The 19,769-nt window shown below is 40.4% G+C and overlaps 1 protein-coding gene and 1 long non-coding RNA gene across 3 annotated transcripts in view; one reads left to right on the top strand and one right to left on the bottom strand.

The window, feature by feature from the left end:
- LOC130086018 (uncharacterized) overlaps window positions 1-19,769 on the bottom strand; it is a 76,743-nt gene that overhangs the window by 48,891 nt on the left and 8,083 nt on the right. Inside the window, exon 2 of the long non-coding RNA XR_008807194.1 lies at window positions 13,885-14,133. This is a non-coding gene — a long non-coding RNA (uncharacterized LOC130086018). The remainder of the gene's footprint in view (window positions 1-13,884; window positions 14,134-19,769) is intronic.
- b4galnt4a (beta-1,4-N-acetyl-galactosaminyl transferase 4a) overlaps window positions 1-19,769 on the top strand; it is a 213,992-nt gene that overhangs the window by 187,337 nt on the left and 6,886 nt on the right. For both annotated transcript variants that reach the window (XM_056252080.1, XM_056252079.1), the window contains exons 10-18: window positions 6,480-6,623; window positions 6,835-6,944; window positions 7,823-7,923; window positions 8,488-8,561; window positions 10,096-11,398; window positions 13,818-14,176; window positions 15,525-15,678; window positions 16,383-16,455; window positions 17,712-17,865. In XM_056252080.1, coding sequence (XP_056108055.1) covers window positions 6,480-6,623; window positions 6,835-6,944; window positions 7,823-7,923; window positions 8,488-8,561; window positions 10,096-11,398; window positions 13,818-14,176; window positions 15,525-15,678; window positions 16,383-16,455; window positions 17,712-17,865 — 2,472 coding nt within the window. The remainder of the gene's footprint in view (window positions 1-6,479; window positions 6,624-6,834; window positions 6,945-7,822; window positions 7,924-8,487; window positions 8,562-10,095; window positions 11,399-13,817; window positions 14,177-15,524; window positions 15,679-16,382; window positions 16,456-17,711; window positions 17,866-19,769) is intronic.

Genomic DNA, 19,769 nt, shown 5'->3' with positions numbered 1-19,769 from the left:
TTAATAGCGTCCTACTGAGTTCACCACAAAATTGATGAGTTTAGTAGATGTAATTTGCTTTTAACACTTTTTGGTTGCAGTGCCCTGAGGTGAAGCAAAATTGAAAATGTGCTTAGAGCTGTGACAAAGAGAGAAAGGGCACAGGAAAAAGAGCAAGGTTATAAAGACTCGGTCGGATCCTGCTCTCAAGGGGAGATCAGGCATGTAGCGCTAACATCCGTAGCTAGCATACCGTTGCCATGGTGATCATGCTGACCTTCAAGGCTAGCCTTTTGGAAGTGTCTTCAGAGCTTAAAGCAGTTCACCAAACACACACTCTGGCCTTATAGATTTTACATTCAAATTGGAAAAAAGATTTACAAATGAGATCTCCAAAATATTTCAATTGTTTCTCCTAGAAAGCTATTAAGATTAACTGTACTGCAAATTGAGACTATTGCAGAAGTATCCTACTTTTTAGGTGGCTCTCATTACAAAAACAGAAAGACCTAAATAATGTCACGTCTCCTCTTGAATTTCAGAAGACATCCCAGCAATTTCTCAAACTTTGCTCAGATTTGCCAAGATACCAAGGTCAACTATCTAAAGTCAGAGAGCTACATGTGAACTATCCATCTATTCTTCAAACCATGTGTTCTTTGTGGGATTTTAGGGATGATTATCCTAGCGCAGAACCTGATTTCACCAGGTGAACATGTTCCTGGATCCTGCGTCTTTGTTGATCCTTGAACAACATTCCAATCAACCAATCAGATTTGAGGGACAAGTTTACAGTTTTTGTCAAGTTTAGGCACAGAACCAGGGTTAGGTGCTTCTACAGTTGTTCACCTGTCATTTTCCTCTAGGGATGGGTTATGGGCAGGGTTAGGTTTAGAAGATTTTTGGAGAGGAATGTTGTTCCAGGATCAACAAAATATGTTGACCAGGAACGCATCTAACTTAGCAAAATCCGGACGTGCCTATCCTAGTCCCTCGGCCGAAGGCAGGGAAACGAATGGCCAGTTCACCAGTTAAAAACTTTTTTCACATAGTATTACATTAGTATTGTATTATAAGCTTAGATTGTTTGAAAATATTGATTTATAAAGAAAACAGATATGTTCTTAATTCTGAGTATCTGAATTTTTGTGCAGGCTAGTCTTCTTCTTTACTCTTTCCCCGCCATTGACGGTGTTTTCACTGTTATACGGTAGGGGGCGCTGTTACACATCTCTCCGGATCAAAACACATGTGAAGAAGAAGCAGAAACAAGTGATAGAAGATTGCTTACGAAAATATAAATTAACACGATCATCAAACATTAAACCGCATATAATTTCAAATCTGACTGAAGTTACCGAATGACATGTCGACCCAGGAAGAGGAAACGACTTTGGGGATGTTGATGGGCTCGATCTAAAAGTTGCGAGTTGTTAATGTGGCCACGACTCGAAGCTGAGTAGTACTGATCTTACAAGTATACTTCTAGTACATTGATATTAGCATAATTTCTACATAAAGTATACTTAAAAATGTAACTAAACCTAACCCTGCCCAACTGACTTAAAGGGATACTCCACTTTTTTTGGAAATAGGCTCATTTTACAACTCCCCCAGAGTTAAACTGTTGAGTTTTACCGTTTTTGAATCCATTCAGCCGATCTCCGGTTCTGGCGGTACCACTTTTAGCATAGCTTAGCATACATCATTGGAGTGGACAAGACCATTAGCATTTCTAAAACAAAAATGACCAAAGAGTTTCGATATTTTTCCTATTTAAAACTTGACTCTTCTGTAGTTACATCGTGGACTAAGACCGACGGAAAATGTAAAGTTGCGATTTTCTAGGCTGATATGGCTAGGAACTATACTCTCATTCCTGCGTAATAATCAAGAAACTTTACTGCCGTACCATGAGAGCAGCAGGCGTAATGATATGACGCAGCGCCTGAAAATAGGCCACCTTCCGTCAACACAACGGAACTATTTTCAGGCGCTGCGTCATATCATTACGCCTGCTGCTCTCATGGTACGGCAGTGAAGTTTCTTGATTATTACGCAGGAATGAGAGTATAGTTCCTAGCCATATCAGCCTAGAAAATCGCAACTTTACATTTTCCGTCGGTCTTAGTGCACGATATAACTACAGAAGAGTCAAGTTTTAAATAGGAAAAATATCGAAACTCTTTGGTCATTTTTTTTTGAGAAATGCTAATGGTCTTGTCCACTTCAGTGATGTATGCTAAGCTATGCTAAAAGTGGTACCGCCAGAACCGGAGATCGGCTGAATGGATTCAAAAACGGTAAAACTCAACAGTTTAACTCTGGGGGAGTTGTAAAATGAGCCTATTTCCAAAAAAAGTGGAGTATCCCTTTAAGTATACTTAATAAAATGACCATATTCATTTGTTTTAAACTCTATGGGCCTGATTTACTAACAGCTTAAGCCAGCACAAACCCTCTTTTGGCATTAAAAAACTACTGTCAGGATTTACCGTCAAAACACACCGTGAAAAATTAGCAATGAAAAAGCAACGGACAGCTATTTTTGCTGCTGACCCTATTACAAATGCATTTGTAGGAGTTTCCCTTTCAGACGCAACATTTATGGGAGGAGATTATTTAAATAAAATTATTTAACAAATAAAAAGCATATATTTACCCATTTTGCGCTTGACATGCTGTGGTTGTTGCTGCTTGGAGGAGAAACTGAAGAGAACAAGAAGTGCATGCAAGAAGGGTGAGCATTTTCTCCACTCGTGTTCATTTAGTGGCCGTTTACACAACGCCGTTTTCAACTAAAAACTGACCATTTTAATGTGTTTTGGCCGTTCATTACACGACAACTGCTTTCTGCAGGCCTGAAAACGAAAAAACTTTTGAAAATGGGTTTGAAAGTGCAGATTTCATCTCCATGTAAACTACAAAAACGCTATTTGTGAAACCGGTGACGTCATTCGCATGCGTATTACGTGTTCAGTCTATATGCGTGTCATTTTTCTTTACAAGGTAACATCACCACCTACTGGCCTGGCATGAATAATACAGCGTTTTTTGTCTTTTTCGCGGATGCGTGTGAACGGGGATCGTTTTGACAACGTTGTCGTCTGTACGCGAAAACGCAAAGGAAAAAGGTTTCTGTATTTAGTACATCGTTGTTGTGTAAACGGACCCTAATGTGGAATGCCAGAGGAAGATGTTATCCGAACATATCGTTTGCCAAGCCACGTAATTTTAACGTGTGCCTGTGTTGTTAGTAGATTAGCCGCACTTGATTATCGCCTCTGCTATGCTAATTTCCGTCGGTCATAATGGAAATGATCTGCGTCTGTGTTTTTTTGCGCACTCTCAGATCACCAGCAAGACTTTCCTCTCCCATCTGTGCTTTGATTTTCTTCTCATGCTAATTTGACCTGTTTAGTAAATCTGGGCCTAAATACAAATTCTCATTTGTGTCCATTTTTATTTAGGATTTTAGGATAAAGGAAGGATGCTTAAAGGAAAGCTTGTGAGCACTAAAACTTTCCTCTTGGTTGTTAAAACTTCTTGTGAACTGTTAATGTAACAGTTTCTTTTCTTTTTGCACATTTCGTTCTTCAGAGACGCCGCTGATGGAAGCGGAGGGTTGTGGTAAATGTGTCTCTAGGCAACAGGGCTGGTGAAAGCCATCAGTTCTCCTAAAAGACTCAGAGTTATGCTTGAATGCCTTGTGTGAAAAATTGAGTCCTGACAAGGGCTTTCTTGCATCAAGTGTCAAATACTATGAAACGAGTTCCCTTTAGAATTGTGATTGTATTGTACATTGTACAAAGCTTATTTTATGCAACATAATGAAGAAACTCGTTCATAGTTTGTCTGATGGGGGTGGATTGGGATTGACAACCAAAGACCTTTTGATGTATGAAAAAGAGCAACTAAAAAATTCTGCAAAATAGAGCATGCCACCGCTGGCTATATGCTTAATTTGCATGTGTGAGAAATGTATATTTTGAACACCTAGTTCTGCTGTGGTGCTTTAAAATAGCCCAGGGCCTGAATGGAATGGAACGTTCTTGTTGTTAAGTTTCACTACATTAGTGGTTTTGTAATATTAAATACTTGAGTATGTTCCTCTTCGCTTTGGTTCTTGTTTGGATTCAGCTGCTGGTTTCTTTGACCTTTATGTGAACTCCCTTTGAACGAAACACAGAGCTTAAGCACTTCACAGTGTTCATCTCACACACATTAAAGAGCGGAGTGTGTGACAACAGCCACCTCTGCTCTCTCTTACGTTTCAAGCGCACATCAAAGCCTGTCTCATTTGTGTGGAGGGGTCTTCATCTTTTGAAGGGTGGCACCATCATTTGTCACCTGGACGCTGTGTTGTCTCTGATGTGGAGTGACTCACATATTAGCCAGGCATTACCATTGAGCTTAACAGACTGCATATTGGCATAGGTAAATTTGTCAAAGGTTTCCTGAATGGTTGCCAAGGTGTTTACTACACGATTGTGAGGGTGTTCTGGATGGTGATAAGCAGTTGCCAGGGGGTTGTTAGGTGTGTTCTTGAGAGTTCTGGGTGGTTGCTAGGGCGTTGTTATGCAGTTGATAGAGTGCTGATATGTAGTTCCTACAGTGTTTTGGGTGGTTGCATGGACATTGCTAAGCGCTTGTTAAGGTGTTCTGCATAGTTAATAATGTGTTAATAAGCAGTTGCCAGGGGGTTCTGGGTGGTTATTAGGTGGGTTCTTGTGAGTTCTGGGTGGTTGCTAAGGGATTGTTAAGCAGTTGCTAGGGTGTTGTTAGGCAGTTCCTGTAGTGTTCTGGGTGGTTGTCTGGACATTGCTAAGTGATTGTTAAAGTGTTGTGGGTGGCTTCTAGGGCATTGATAGGCAGTTGCCAGTGTGTCCTGAGTGGTTGCTAGGGTGGTGTTAGAATGGTGCTTGATTGTTCTGGGTAGTTGCTATGGCATGGCAGACCTAGAGTTTTTTTTCAAGGGATTGCTAAGCAAACGGTGTACGCATTTACCAGGGTGTTAGGTGGCTGTCTCTGTGTTCGAGGGCATTTTTAGGGACTTGCTGTGGGTTTTTTTGTTGTTGTTTTTTTGTGGGGGGTTGTGGGGGGGGGGGGGGGGGGGTATTATTGTATTGTTAGACAGTTGCTAGGGTGTTCTTGGTGGTTGGGGAGTTTTCTGGGAGCTGCTACGCATTACAGTGTTGCGAAGCACTTGTCAGGGTGTTCGGGGTGGTTTCTATGGTGTTGCAGTTCAGTTGCTGTTAGTGTGTTCTGGGTGGTTTCTATGGCATTGTTATGCACTTGCTATTGTTTTCTGGGGGTGCCTATGCAGTAAGGGTGTTGTTAGATGGTTGCTAGGGTATTTTTGGTGGTTGTTTGGCCATTGTTAGGCATTTGCAGTTTTCTAGGAGTTTCTAAGCTGTAGGGTGTTGCTAGGCACTTAGTAGGGTGTTTTAGGTGGTTGTTATGGTGTTAGGCGGTTGCTATGTTATTATGGGTGCTTTCTATGTGTTCTGGGTGGTTACTAGGGCATTTTTAGGTAGTTGCTAGTGTTGTTAGGCAGTTCCTATAGGGTTTTGGGTGGTTGTCTGGATATTGCTAAGTGATTATTAAGGTGTTCTGGGTGGCTACTAGGGGGTTGTCCCGGGTGGTTACTAGGATGGTGTAAGATTGTTGCTAGGGTGTTCTGGGTAGTTGCTATTGCTATTGTTTTTTTCAGGGGATTGCTAAGCAAATGGTGTATGCATTTGCCAGGGTGTTATGGGCAATGCAGTTGCTAGGGAGTTAGGTTGTAGTCAATATGTTCTGTGTGATTTCCAGGTCATTGTTAGGCACTTTCTGTGTTTTTTTGGGGGTGTAGATACAGTAAGTAAGTAGTTATTATTGTGTTTTGACGGTAGCAAGGGTGTTCTTGGTGGTTGGGGGCCTGAAAATGAAACGGTGTTGCAGTGCAGTTGCTGTTAGTGGTTGTTAGTGTGTTATGTGTGGTTTATATGGCATTGGTATGCACTTGCTATTGTTTTCTGGGGATGGCTAGACAGTAAGGGTGTTGTTAGATGGTTGCTAGGGTGTTCTTGGTCGTTGCTAGGGTGTTCTTGGTTGTTAGGCATTTGCACTTTTTAGGGGTTGCTAAGCAGTAGGGTGTTGCTAGGTTTTTAGGTGTTCTCGGTGGTTGCTATGATGTTAGGCGGTTGCTATGGCATTATTGGTGCTTTCTAGGGTGTTCTGGGTGGTGGTTAAAGCATTATTACACAGGCAATAGGGTTTTCCGGGGGTTGCTAAACAGTTGCCACAGCTCTTTGTAATTGTTTACTGGCCCAAGTCAAACAGCCCAACCCTGATTCTCTATGATATTCCTGGTTTCTAGATATGTCCTGTCCCCTCCTTTTATGTCAATAGAAACTCTTGTTCCATGCTGCCTTTAACAGTCTTTCTGTATAGTGCCTATTCATAAACAATAGCATTTCATCCCCATTTATCATTCTCCTTTTTTCTCTTTGTGAAAGATGAGAGCAGTTTGAAGATGAACCATGTGGATCACATTCCTCAGACTCTGGCCAGCCACGGGCCGGTCCCAGCAGAGACCCGCACCCACAGCCAGCACGGCGCCGATATGCTGCAACCGGACCCCCGCGACACCTTCTACAACAGTGAGCCTCTCTCTTTCTCTTCAGATCCCCTTTCTACTCACAGTTTATTTGATTATTCTGTCTCTCTTTCTTTGTTGCTCTTGAGTTTATGTCCACTTAAATTGTCTTTCTACTCTTTGTGTTTTATATTTGCATTCTGCATGATAAATAATTAATATGATAATGTTCCTCTGGTAATATTTAACGGCCTCTCTCACAATATTCTTCATAGTCCCCATGATTGACCCTGCTCATCTTGAAAATGTATTGCCCTCCTGTCTCTACTCGCCAACATATGTGGTCAAAGACTTCCCTATTGCCCGCTATCAAGGCCTACAGTTTGTGAGTATAACACACACATTAACACACACATCCCAAATATTATAGCAGAAAAGGCCTAACAATTTACTTGCACCTGTTGCCTTTTTGACTTGATGCTGCAGTGTACTAAAACTTCCTGTGTGATTACTGACCCCTTTTGGCTGGCACATGTAATTGCAGGCATACAATAAAAGCCGAGCACAGTGTTTGGGATGTTTGGAATGGTATACCCTACCAACATGCTGATTATACTGTATTTAATTTACTGTATTTTTTCTTTCTTTTTTTCCGGATAAGTTCATTTAAATGAATGAAAAGAGTCAATAACATGAATTAGACTTCACAATATGAGAGAGAGCAGACATTTTTATTTTACATTTTTTACTTTTAATTAGTACTCTGCAACGCTTGCATGGATTGACCATTTGCATCTGCAAAAAAAAAAAAAAAAAAAAAAAGGTTATATGTTCAATCAAAGCACACTGTGTGGACTGAACTATATCTCACAATGCAGTGTTCTTCACCTGACCTTCCATTTGCGATAAGTGAACCTGGAGGAAATATCAAAGGTCTGTTTCTTGACTCATTTTGTGATTTGAATGCCAAGAGTTAAGACATTTTACACAAAATGAGTCCAAAATAACTGTTCTTGATTCCTGAGAGGAAAACTCTATACCACCTGCTTAATTAAGCAAGAAATACAGAATAATGAAAGTGTTGTTTATTGTTGCATACTACTTTCACATGATATTTAAGAAGAAGAAAATAGTAGGCAGCAAACACACCATGCTGTTGTTACCTATTCCGTTCCGAACACAGACATACTCCACTGATCACTAGTGAGCTAGTGACATTTCAAGTTAATTATCAGGGTATCATGCCTGGTGTTTTGTCCGCAGGTTTATCTTTCTTTTGTCTATCCCAATGACTTCACCCGCCTCACACACATGGAAAGAGAAAACAAGTGCTTCTACAGAGAGTCGCCCATCTATCTGGAGAAGTAAGCTTGTGTATAGATTGTAATGACACTAATGCTAATTCTATTCAAAGACTGATCAGCTCTAATTATATAGAGTATATATATTATAGGACATTCTCAACCCATTTAGCTTTTGTTGTGGAACTTATTTACAAGTGGAACAAAATATTCAGCTAGAAATAACTTGATCAGGATTTGATTGGATGTTAGGCTGTAATTTTTTCCCGGGGCCATGAGGTCTTAGTTACATCAGCAGAAATTAATTTCAGTTACAAAGAAATGTATCATATTTTGCTAAAAAATCATACCGAAATATATATAATGAAATATTTAGAAATCTATTTTTTATTAAAAAAAAAAATAATAATGTGCACACTAAGACCAGCAGGGATATTTATCAAGAAAGCAAGTTGGTGTTGTTTTTTTATTTTTATGTTGACTTTAATTTGGATTTCTTGAAATGAAATGGACGGAGATGAGCTCCGAACATAAAATAAATGAATAAATTTAGTTCTCTAAAACTAAAAACTGTATTTCTCTCTTTCATGGACTTGATCTTTCTCTCTCCATCTCTTTCTCTAACAGGTTTGGCTTCTATAAATACATGAAGATGGATGAGGAGGAAGATGACAGGCCATTCTTCTTCCCTAATCCTGATGGTGAGTTTGTATGTGTGTGTGATCAGTGATCCAGAAGAGGAATAACACTTCATTAGTGCATCGTTCCGTCACAAGCTGCTTTATTACAACATGGCAGACATATTCATCAGGAGATAATGGCCTTGGGTTGGAGCCACAAATTAAATGAATGGCTGGAGTTGTGTTTATTTTCAAAGGGTTAAGGCCTGGTCACTTCAACAGCCAAATTAAAATGCTAAACAAATTTCTGACTAAATGTATTCATACCAAGACCAAAACAATCAACACTTCCCCCCCGGTCTGACAGACAAGGCTTAATTCCTGTTTGAGCTGTTAAGCAAAATTGCACTGGCATATCTTAAAATCTGTCAGTGCCATTGTTTTCTCTCAAAATGCACACCAATAATGTTTTTTTTTCTAAGGCACTTTTATAAAAATCTACTTAAACGTCCTAATTGAACTAAGGCCTAATCCTGGCTTAATCGCAGCCTTGTCTGTGAAACCAGGCCTTAGATTAATGGTTTAATGGGAAATATCCCCTCTGATAATACGAATATCACCCACTTTAATGCAAAATAACAGACTTACCTCGATGTTAAGAAAATATCACACAATACAGAAGTAATGCAATAGACTATAATAACACTAAAACACAAACACAATGCAATACACTATAATAATACTAAAACTCAGAGCAGTGATATCATGATATAGGAATTATTCATCGTATAGTGATAATAATAGAGATAGACTCATAGTACGATATGGTGAATTGGTGCTAGAAGGGTACAGCGTACCAATAAATGAATCACATTTGCTAATATCTCATTGGTAAATACAATAGTGTATAATTTATCATAATTACATTATTGCTCTGTGCATTTTTCAATAAAATCTTATATAAAAATAAAAAATATTATTAACTCTTTCCCCACCATTGACAGAATTTTCCAACAATCCATTTTTTCACTAGTATATGGTTGGGGGAGCTATTATGCATCTTCTGAATGGTAAATGGACTGCATTTATATAGCGCTTTCACAGACCCAATGGCCACCAAAGCGCTTTACATATTGCCTCACATTCACCCATTCACTCACTCATTCATACACCGACAGCGGTGTCAGCCATGCAAGGCGCCATCCAGCTCGTCGGGAGCAGCTGGGGTTAGGTGTCTTGCTCATGGACACTTCGACACTTGGTCAGGTGGAACCGGGGATTGAACCACCAACCTTCCGGTTTGTAGACAACCTACATGAACCACTGAGCCACTGTCGCCCCACGAAAGAGTACAGATTCTCCTGATCAAAACACAGGTGAAGAAGAAGCAGAAACAAGTGATAGAATCATTTCTTATGCACATGTAAAACAATGTGATCATCAAACATTAAACAACATATAAATCAAAACTGCCTAGTGTTACAGAATGAAATGTCGATCCAGGACGAGGTACTGTAACTGTGACGCTTTAGGGGTTTTGATGGACTCAATCTACTCCATCTATGTTTTGATCCTCATTCTAAATCTGATTAGTGCTTTTGGTGTTTCGCTTTAGATTTTCTTGAAGAAGAAGAGGGGGCAGATCCTGATGATGAAGCACAACTTGTTGGCACTCAGTCAGCAAAGAAGACTGTCCAACCTAGCCAATCAAGTCACACTGTAACCACTTCTGATAAGCCTGTTCCCACAATGCTTCCCAAGAGAAATGAGGTAGAGTCAGACAACCCAGCTTTGAGGAGAGAGCACAGGCACTTTTTCACAAGTGCAAGGCAAGTGGTCGCGGCTCAACATCAAGACACAGTAGAAGAACAAGACACTCTAGACCATCAGGCTAAGGTAGGGTTACCAAAAAGTGAGAGTGTGGTGCGAGGTCGTTCTCTCACTTGGGTTCAAAAAGACCGCCAGGACTTCAAAGAGGCTCGGTCAGAAGATCGTTCTCCCAAAATGAGCCGATCAGCTTTGTTATTCCCGCCGAAATCCTCATTGGTAGCTCTCAACAGCCGAGCCAAGCAAATCCTCGGCAGTCCTGCCCACACCGTCCCTTCCCTAGTTAACAACCACGCTCATGACAACAGCCACAATCCTGGAAACAGCCACACCAACAAGGAACACAAGAAGGAGGACAACAAAATTTACGTTACAAGACCTCGACCAGCTAAGGAGAAGCAAAGCTCTGTTTCACGCCATCCTAGAGAGGTCTTCCCTGGCGTTTTCCTGTATCAGAATGGCAAAACCACAAAGGTGGTGAACCTCAGTGCCAAACCAAAGCTCAGCAAAGGACCTCTACGTGCATCCCAGTTATTTGCACGGCCTCCTCTGCAGGAGAACAAGGTCTTTCCAGCTAGCCCCAACTTCAGCAAGCCAGCGGAAAATCCCGTGGCCCCAAACAGAGCAGCAATCTCGAGCCGTTTTGAGCGGAGGATACGAGGCGTCTGGGAAAAACACCATCATTCTCTGAGGCCCATCACAACTGCTCGACCTCCTCCTGCTCCCACCCCTCCATCCAATAACTCCTCCGAGAACGTGCTTCCGACCAAACCTCTCCACGTCACTTCCTACTTGCACACTTCCGAGATCACCGAGTCCCAACAGCAGCGGCCAGACACGGACCCTGAACCGGAGGAGGACGGAGGCCTATCGGAATATAGTTATGAGGATGTGGAGCCTCGGCCTGGGTGGGCAGAGGAGGCCATTAATTGGCAGAGGACATTTTCCGTCAACAGCATGGACTTTGAGACATTGCGCTCTGACTGGAACGATCTTCGGTGTAACGTGTCTGGAAACTTGCAGCTGTCCGAGAGCGAAGTGGTGGATGTGCTTGCGCAGTACATGGAGAAACTCAACGAACGCAATGGAGGGTGAGGCTCACAGCAGTATTTTAGTTTCAGATAAATTGGTACATCAGTACTCAAACATTATAAATTTGTATTCACGTCTTTGTTCATTGTTTATTGTTTCTATTTCTGCTGTTTAACTTTACAACTATTTGGCGATATGGAGAATTTCTGTAATTTAGATCCTTGCATTCTGAGTCCTAATATTTTGTGACACAGAAACCTTGCACACTGAGTTCGATGCGTATTAATTAATCCGTTAATACAAAATACAATACAAATACGAAATGGAGTCTTCAAGCAGGAGGATGATTTTGTTGTCCTCTCTCTTCTTAAAATGATGGAAAGAGGAAATATTGGGTTCATCCAATCCTGAGATTGCGTAGAGAGGAATGAGAGTTACACCTCCTTATCAAGGAGCTGTGGGATTTTCCCGAGCGATTCAAAGTTTACTTCAGGATTTTAGTGGCTCAGTTTGATGCTTTGCTTTATGTTTTTATTATGCTTTTGTCTTTATATTCCGCACTTTGTTTGTCATACAGTGCTTTGTAGGGCTGTAACGATACGCGATATAAAATCGAAATCGCGATACTCAGGTCCACGATCCTGTATCGCGATGTGAGAAGCCAGAATCGCGATCACACCCCTTCCAACTCCCAGAGTTATCCTTCCTGTCCAGAACCAGGGCTCGAATTTCGGCGCGGGTATTGCGCATAATTCTAATCATTCCCGCAGGTCTCCCATTTATAATGCGGGAAATTCCCGCAATCGTAATCCACACAGATAATAAAATCAAATCATTCTTTTAACAACTATCTTCCAGACGCAATTTCACAAACAGCGTGAGTGTTCAGCGGTGCCGCGTCTTCTATCTCTTCTCATAATGTGTTGTGCAAGGCAAGCATCAAGCGCTGCGGCGATAATACACACTCGCGTTTTGGAGTCGGGGACTCGGGACCATAGACTGTAAGGTCGGGACATGGCGGAATATTCACTTGCACAATCGGGCCAGCAGTGCATCGTGACTGAAGTCTTTTTAAGTCTTACCAGTTTAAACATTCAAGCGATTTTAAAATAATCTCTCTGAGATTATTTTCTATGCGCACATTCATAGAAAATCCGCCTCAAAAACAGCTGGCTAGTAACTATTTTTCGCGGATTATATTGCTTTAACACGCAAAATTGTCAATTTCGGTCTTTGTGAGTAGGCTATACTCTAAATATAGTTGGTTTTGTCTTTAATAAGCATAAAACGCATGCCAGTATAATGAACACAGGATCCGTGCACTAGCTCTTGACGGCAGTCATATGTGTCTGTCATTAATTTTGTTGTCAAAACAACAAAAGATAGCTTTAAGTTAAAGGAATCAGGATTAATAGCCTATGCATTTAATTTATTCAGGACTAAAATACTACCCAGTGTTATTTTCCATTTGATTACTTTATTCAGTATCTGTAGGCTATATGAATACTAGTGTTAGACCTATTCAAAAACTTTTCTCTTTAATTGTCTTTATTTGTATCTTTATTCTATTGTATTTATTTGTACTACTTTTTTCAATTTAATTAAACAATTTAAATCAAGCTTCCTTGTGATGTGTAAATTCTTAACAACAATATTACCCCATTGTAAAAAAATGCAATGAGCGCAAACATTTAGGCAAGATAAATGTAATAATTTTGTTTGGAAAAAATGCCCCTTTCTCCCCCTCAAAAAAATAAAAAATCCCCCCCATGAGAATCATCTAAAGAATCGCGATACGAATCGAATCGTGGGTCAAAAATCGTGATACGAATCGAATCGTGGGTTTGGTGTATCGTTACAGCCCTAGTGCTTTGTGAGACGAAGTGGATCAACTTGTTCGCTTGTACGGTGGCTCTGAGTCAAAACACCTCTCAAAATGCTTGCTACGAGTGCGAAAAACGTCGAAAATGTAACCCAATCCGAATTTTTTTATGACGGACGAAAGTTTCAGAGTTAGTGTGTAAACGTGATTGACACAACGTGAAGTCGTATTTATTTTTTTACGTGCAAAAATTTCGTATGAGAATTTCGGACTCGTTACTCTTGAAAATTAAAACCCTTAAAATTCATACAAATTTAATTCACAATATCGGTAAAATATCGGTATTCACACAAGTGTGAATGTGTGCTGGGATCTTATCTGGAAAAATATTTGGAATATTTTTGTGTCCACATTTTATATTTGTAGTTGCATTTTTGTTATTTTATTCTTACATTTATTTTTCAGTTTCTTTTTCCTCTCTCAGTATAGCTATTCAGCAATACAGATAATTGTTGTAATTACTCTTAATAATGGGCACCTTATTTATTAATATTTGATATTTGTATTTTCCAACCAAAACCAAGATGCACCATTGGTGACACATTTCAAGTAATTGTACAACCAATGGTTGATCTTTTTGTCTCCATCTTTTCCAGGATTTACACTCTCCTCCGAATCATAAACGTAGAAAAGCGGCGTGACTCTGCTCGCGGTAACCGTTACCTGATAGAACTGGAGCTGATGGAAAGAGGCCGTAAAGTGGTCCGTCTTTCTGAGTACATCTACATGCTGTTGCACCGCGGCCGGGTAGAAGACAGTCTGGAGAATGTGGAAGGGGTCACAGCATCATCCCCCTCTTCCCCTGTCGCCAGTCCACCGGCTCCGGCATCTCACACACCTACCCGTGGGGCCCACACCACCCCTCAGTGGGGCACCGTGTATGCCAAACCCCTGCTGTGCCAGCCAGTGATGCTGCAGTGGAAAAAGGATGTCATGGTGCATTTTGTGGTGCCAGGTAAGTAATAGATATCTATTTTTCTGAAAATATGTACCTAATGGAGTATCTTATGTCATGGTAACTAAATATATCGGAAAAAAAAAAACATAAATCAAATCAAGATGGGGACCTGGTTTGCTTTTCATTCTTGCTTTTGATTTTTAGGGGTTCAAGCACGAAACGCTGAAACCCTATTGTAATTGTTTAAATTTCACAAGGATCAGCATTCCCCCCTAAAAGTGATCGGGCAGACCAAACCGTAAGTCGTAGAGACTTGAAACTTTGAGGGCTGGTAGTACTCACACCATCTACAACGTCACCAAGGCTCGCTCCGATCGGCCTGACGGGGGCGCTACAGCGTCCAAAAGTACGAAATGGCCCGTAACTGCTGAACCGTCAGCCGTATATAGAATATATTTTTTAAAAGCCTATAAATCCTAAACGAAAACTCGGAACTTCATGAAAATTGGTGACCACATGTGACATAACATTCTAAACAAGCATGCAAACTTGGTAAAATAAAGGAACTAATTATTATATCTTGTGCTCGATTTACTTAAAACTAGGGAACAAATTAGTAAATCGTGCCTTTTCTCTCTCCAGTGTGTGTGTGTGTGTGTGTGTATACTTTTTTTTTCCATCCACATGTCGTGTGCATGGTGCCATATAACACTCACGCATAGATAAAAAAAAAATTGGTTTTATAGAACTGTAAACAATTTAACACTAGTACTCATGTGGGTCTTGGCTTGACAGGCCAACTGGGACTACATTTTTAAATGTCCACAGGTTCATAATGTACAAAATGAAGCGCTCGATACCTCAAGAGCCTTAAATAAATGAAGTTCCTAAACGTAAGTTAGGGAGGAGCGAGCCCATCCAATGTTTCAATCAACAAACAGAGTATATAAGCAGCCGCTTACCTCTCCCTAGTATCAGCTGTTCCAGTATCCCTCCACCTCCCCAAACTCCACCTTCATCTTAGGTACCTTGCCCTTTAATTAACAGGTCCTACATTTAGCCACTGGGGGGTATATCAGAGCTCGAATTGAAGCTGCTTCATCGAGCCCCTCTCCAGCGGACAGCAAGCCAAATAAGTTTAACCTAATATCTTAAAGATTTTATGGGCAAACGAACACGTTAAATGTAACTTATAGAACAGCAGGATCATATTTGTGCCTTGCCTGAAGTGTAAACATTAGTGACAGCTATGTCATATAAATATAGGTTTTTATTTGCAATTCAAGCCCAGTGACTTGTTTTGTGACGCAAATATTAAAGCAAATCTTTCTTTAGATCTTTGATATGGCTGATGTATAAATATTATGTAATATTATAAGAATGCATTTGTTGATGTTTCCTGTAGTGAAGAATCAAGCTCGTTGGGTTCAGCAGTTCATCTCAGACATGGAGCTCCTCCACCGTGAGACTAAGGACAACAATTTTAACATCATCATTGTGGACTTCCAGAGTGAAGACATGGATGTGGAACAGGCCCTCAGAGAAAGCTCCGTCCCAAGGTGCACAAACACACGCTTATACACAATATTCATTATATAGAAGTTTGCATATGTAGGTAATTGACATGTCTTGTGCTAAAGTATATGTATTCTAAGTAAAAACATGAACTGTTACCTGATTTATGTATAACGTGGTTTCGTACATTATTCCAGGAAAAAGTTGTGTGATGATTGTGATCTAAATGTCCGCTGTAGATGAAATAACGACAGAGCAATAGAATAATCAGTGAACAGAAGCTCGTACTACACTTTAACAGGCATAATTAAGCATGAAAATAACTGAAGAAAACATCTATTTGCTAAATGAATTAAGCCAACTACTATGATTCATATTCTTTTGGTTTCTCTACCTAATATTTAAAAAAATGATTAGGCTATATTTAAATTATTTAAATAATATAATAATTATATATTTATTTATTTATATATATATTATAAACAAAAATGTAAGTATCGTATCGGACTCATTCTTGTGCATCCCTAATCTTTACTTTAAAAATGGATTTAAATTTGAACATCATTTTTTTATAAATATAAAAAAGCATAACAAAAAATCCCAATATATTAATATTTTAACATGTTACATTAATATACATTAGTATATCTAATATACTGATGTATATTTGTATATTATTTTAAACACTAATATACATGATTTAAATGTAATGTTATATTGTCTATCTGAATGACTTTTTTGGACACAGATATGAATATCTGAGGAGGGAAGGAAACTTTGAACGTTCTGCCGGGTTACAGATCGGTGTGGACACCATAGAGGTAATCACACACTCGCACCTTTAAGACTCAGACTAAGAGCTGTTCACATCTGGTCCGTGTAACGCTACTCCCGATGGCCAGTCCGAGCCTGCATTACATTATAGAGTGTATGTAGCTCCGCCCCTTTTCAGCGCTGCGCTCGTTGTGTTTCTGTCTTCCGGTTTGTATTTCCACAGCATGAAGGAAAGATCTTACGGATTTATGAATGAACCGCTCGTTTTAAAATCTACTGACATTTATTACATCCGCTTCAAACATTACAATGATCATGATAACTTTCATTAACCCTACAATAAGTAAATCCACTTTACCAGCTGATTACTCTTCAACAGCGATGCCATAAACATACAGAGCTACGGCAAAAACAGAAGTTCAAACACACAATTCTGAAGATTGTTTCTCTGGCGCATAAGGTCTATTGACAATAAAAAAATGTCACTTTGTGTGAAAAATGTCATCCTTTGTGTTATCCTCAAACTTCTTCTCAACGTCCACGCAATATTCAACAGTTAGGCACCCCCTGCTAATGGTACAGCCCACGGCAGACAAAAGAAAGAAAAAAGAAAAAATCGGTTAGATTTCAAATGATCATTTCCAAAGTCACAACTTAGCAAAAGTTCAATTGAAAAAAAGGAGACAGAATGTCAATTATCCATTGATGAAGTAACTGAGGAAAAAAATGAAAAATGAATAGTGAAGCGTTACACGGACCACATCTTCAGAAATGTTTAATTTCTGTGGTGAAACGCATAACTGCAAATCAACCGTTCCTGTAGATCAACTGACGGATCTAGGTTCTGTTTTCATGTAAAAATGCTTTGGATATGCAAATATTCAGATAAACATCATCATCATTATCAACATCATCAAGACTAAAAGTTTACCACAGTAGTCGACATTTGAAGAAGATCAAAAAAACGTCATCAAAGTTGTCCTAAGACAAGAACGGGTATTGTTCAAAATTCAAGTATAACTTTGATGAAAGGTTTTGATCCACTTCAAATGTTGACTACTATTTTTCACATGACTTTACAATCAATTTGTAGAAGATAAACCTTTCATAACATGCAGATTAAGGCTCTGACAAACACGTGGACGTTTTTTTGCGGCGAGTCACTGTTTACGGATGAGGTGTAGAGCGTTTCTAGGAATCCTCCTTGTGTTCATAAGTGTATGAATGTGGCTGGTGATTCATAGATGACACCAGTGCGGGATGATTTTACATGTTTTCTCTTTCCGTGTGTGTGTGTTTACAGGACAGGCACAGTATCGTGTTTCTGTGTGACCTGCACATTCATTTCCCTCTGAACATCCTGGAGAACATCAGGAAGCACTGTGTGGAGGGCAAACTGGTGTTCGCTCCGATCGTGATGCGACTGGGCTGTGGGAGCTCGCCTCGAGAGCCTGATGGTGCGACACACTACACACGCGTGCAGAAACACCACACACACACGTGCAGAAACACACACGAGCAGAAACACCACACACACTAGGGCTGTCAATCTTCCTCTATAATACTATTCGAATTCCATTCCTTATTTTATTTAATATTCGAATATTAAATGCTCAAATTCATCCTATTATTAATATTTACGACATTACTCAGGCTTATGGATCGCCAATGCCACTATAGCATGTGGTTGTTGTTACACGTTCTGTCCACTAGAGGGACATCTAACATTACAATTAACATTTTATTCGTGCTGAATATGGTTGAAGCGCTACCGATGGTTTTCGGCTAATATCTCTGCTAAAACACCACCAAAAATTCTGAAACTTATATCGTTCTTTTCAGTTCGACTAGGCGGTTCCAACGAGTTTGGTGCTTGCCAAATCCGTTGAGTTTTCACCGAGATATTTGCGCTTCACGGGCGCTTTTTTACGTTGTTGAACATTTACCATTTTTGACAGTATTGTTATGATGATACAGCGTGGATAACGTGCACAATTGTGTTACGATTCAAAAACTTTATTGTTCATCAGACGAAACAAAGGCATTTCATTTTCACATGTGTGTAAGCCAAGGTGGCGAGAAAGGCAAGATTGCATACCGTAAAACTTCAAATAGTAGCCCGGGCTTTTATTTTCCCAAATCGTCGAACTGCACCGGCTTGTATTTGAGACAGGCGTCTATATGAGACAGGCCTTTATAATTTAGTGTTGAGATGTTGTTCATTGATGCCTAGAGTCTCTAATCTCTAAAAATATCCAAATGCTCCACGTGAAACTTCCGACCTTTTACTAGTATCGTGTCAATTGATTTTGATTAATATGCGCGAGGGAGAGAGGCCAAGACAGCGCTCGTGTTTGAAGACGTGAGAGTGCGCGCGCGCGGCCGGGGCTCTCTCTCTCTCTGCTCGTTATGCGCCCTGTCAGGCGCAGCAGTCATTCTAGTCTACATCGATCAAAAAAGGCTTTCGCGGGACAAACATTTGCGTTGGCTACCGCCAAAAAGCAGACGATCGCACGGGTTTTAGAGGATTAAATACAACCTGAAACTAAAAAACAGACCCGGCCTCTATTTGAGACCGGCCTTTATTTACCCAAACCTGCAGCCACACCAGGCGTAAAAGAGACGGCGTCTATTTGGGACTCGGCTATTATTTGAAGTTTTACGGTATAAAATTTAAAAAAAAATATACATAAAAAAAACAATATTCGAATAGTAACTTCAGCATTCGAATAGTATTGATTTTTTTAATATTCGAATTATATTCGAATTTCGGAATTCGTTCCAACAGCCCTAACACACACGAGCAGAAACACTACACACGCGTGCAGAAACACCACACACACACGTGCAGAAACACCACACACACGTGCAGAAACACCACACACGTGTGTAGAAACACCACACACACGTGCATAAACACCACACACACGTGCAGAAACACCACACACGCGTGCAGAAACACCACACACGCGTGCAGAAACACCACACACGCGTGCAGAAACACCACACACACACGTGCAGAAACACCACACACACGTGCAGAAACACCACACACGTGTGTAGAAACACCACACACACGTGCAGAAACACCACACACACGTGCAGAAACACCACACACGCGTGCAGAAACACCACACACGCGTGCAGAAACACCACACACGCGTGCAGAAACACCACACACACGTGCAGAAACACCACACACACGTGCAGAAACACCACACACACGAAACACCACACACACGTGCAGAAACACCACACACGCGTGCGGAAACACCACACACGCGTGCAGAAACACCACACACACGAAACACCACACACACGTGCAGAAACACCACACACGCGTGCAGAAACACCACACACA

This window comes from Rhinichthys klamathensis, unplaced genomic scaffold, assembly GCF_029890125.1.
Source record: "Rhinichthys klamathensis goyatoka isolate OS25496 unplaced genomic scaffold, OSU_Roscu_1.1 h1tg000092l_1, whole genome shotgun sequence".
Lineage (NCBI taxonomy): Eukaryota > Metazoa > Chordata > Actinopteri > Cypriniformes > Leuciscidae > Rhinichthys > Rhinichthys klamathensis.
The sequence above is the reverse complement of the archived record's forward strand: the minus strand, read 5'-3'. Positions and strand labels throughout refer to the sequence as shown.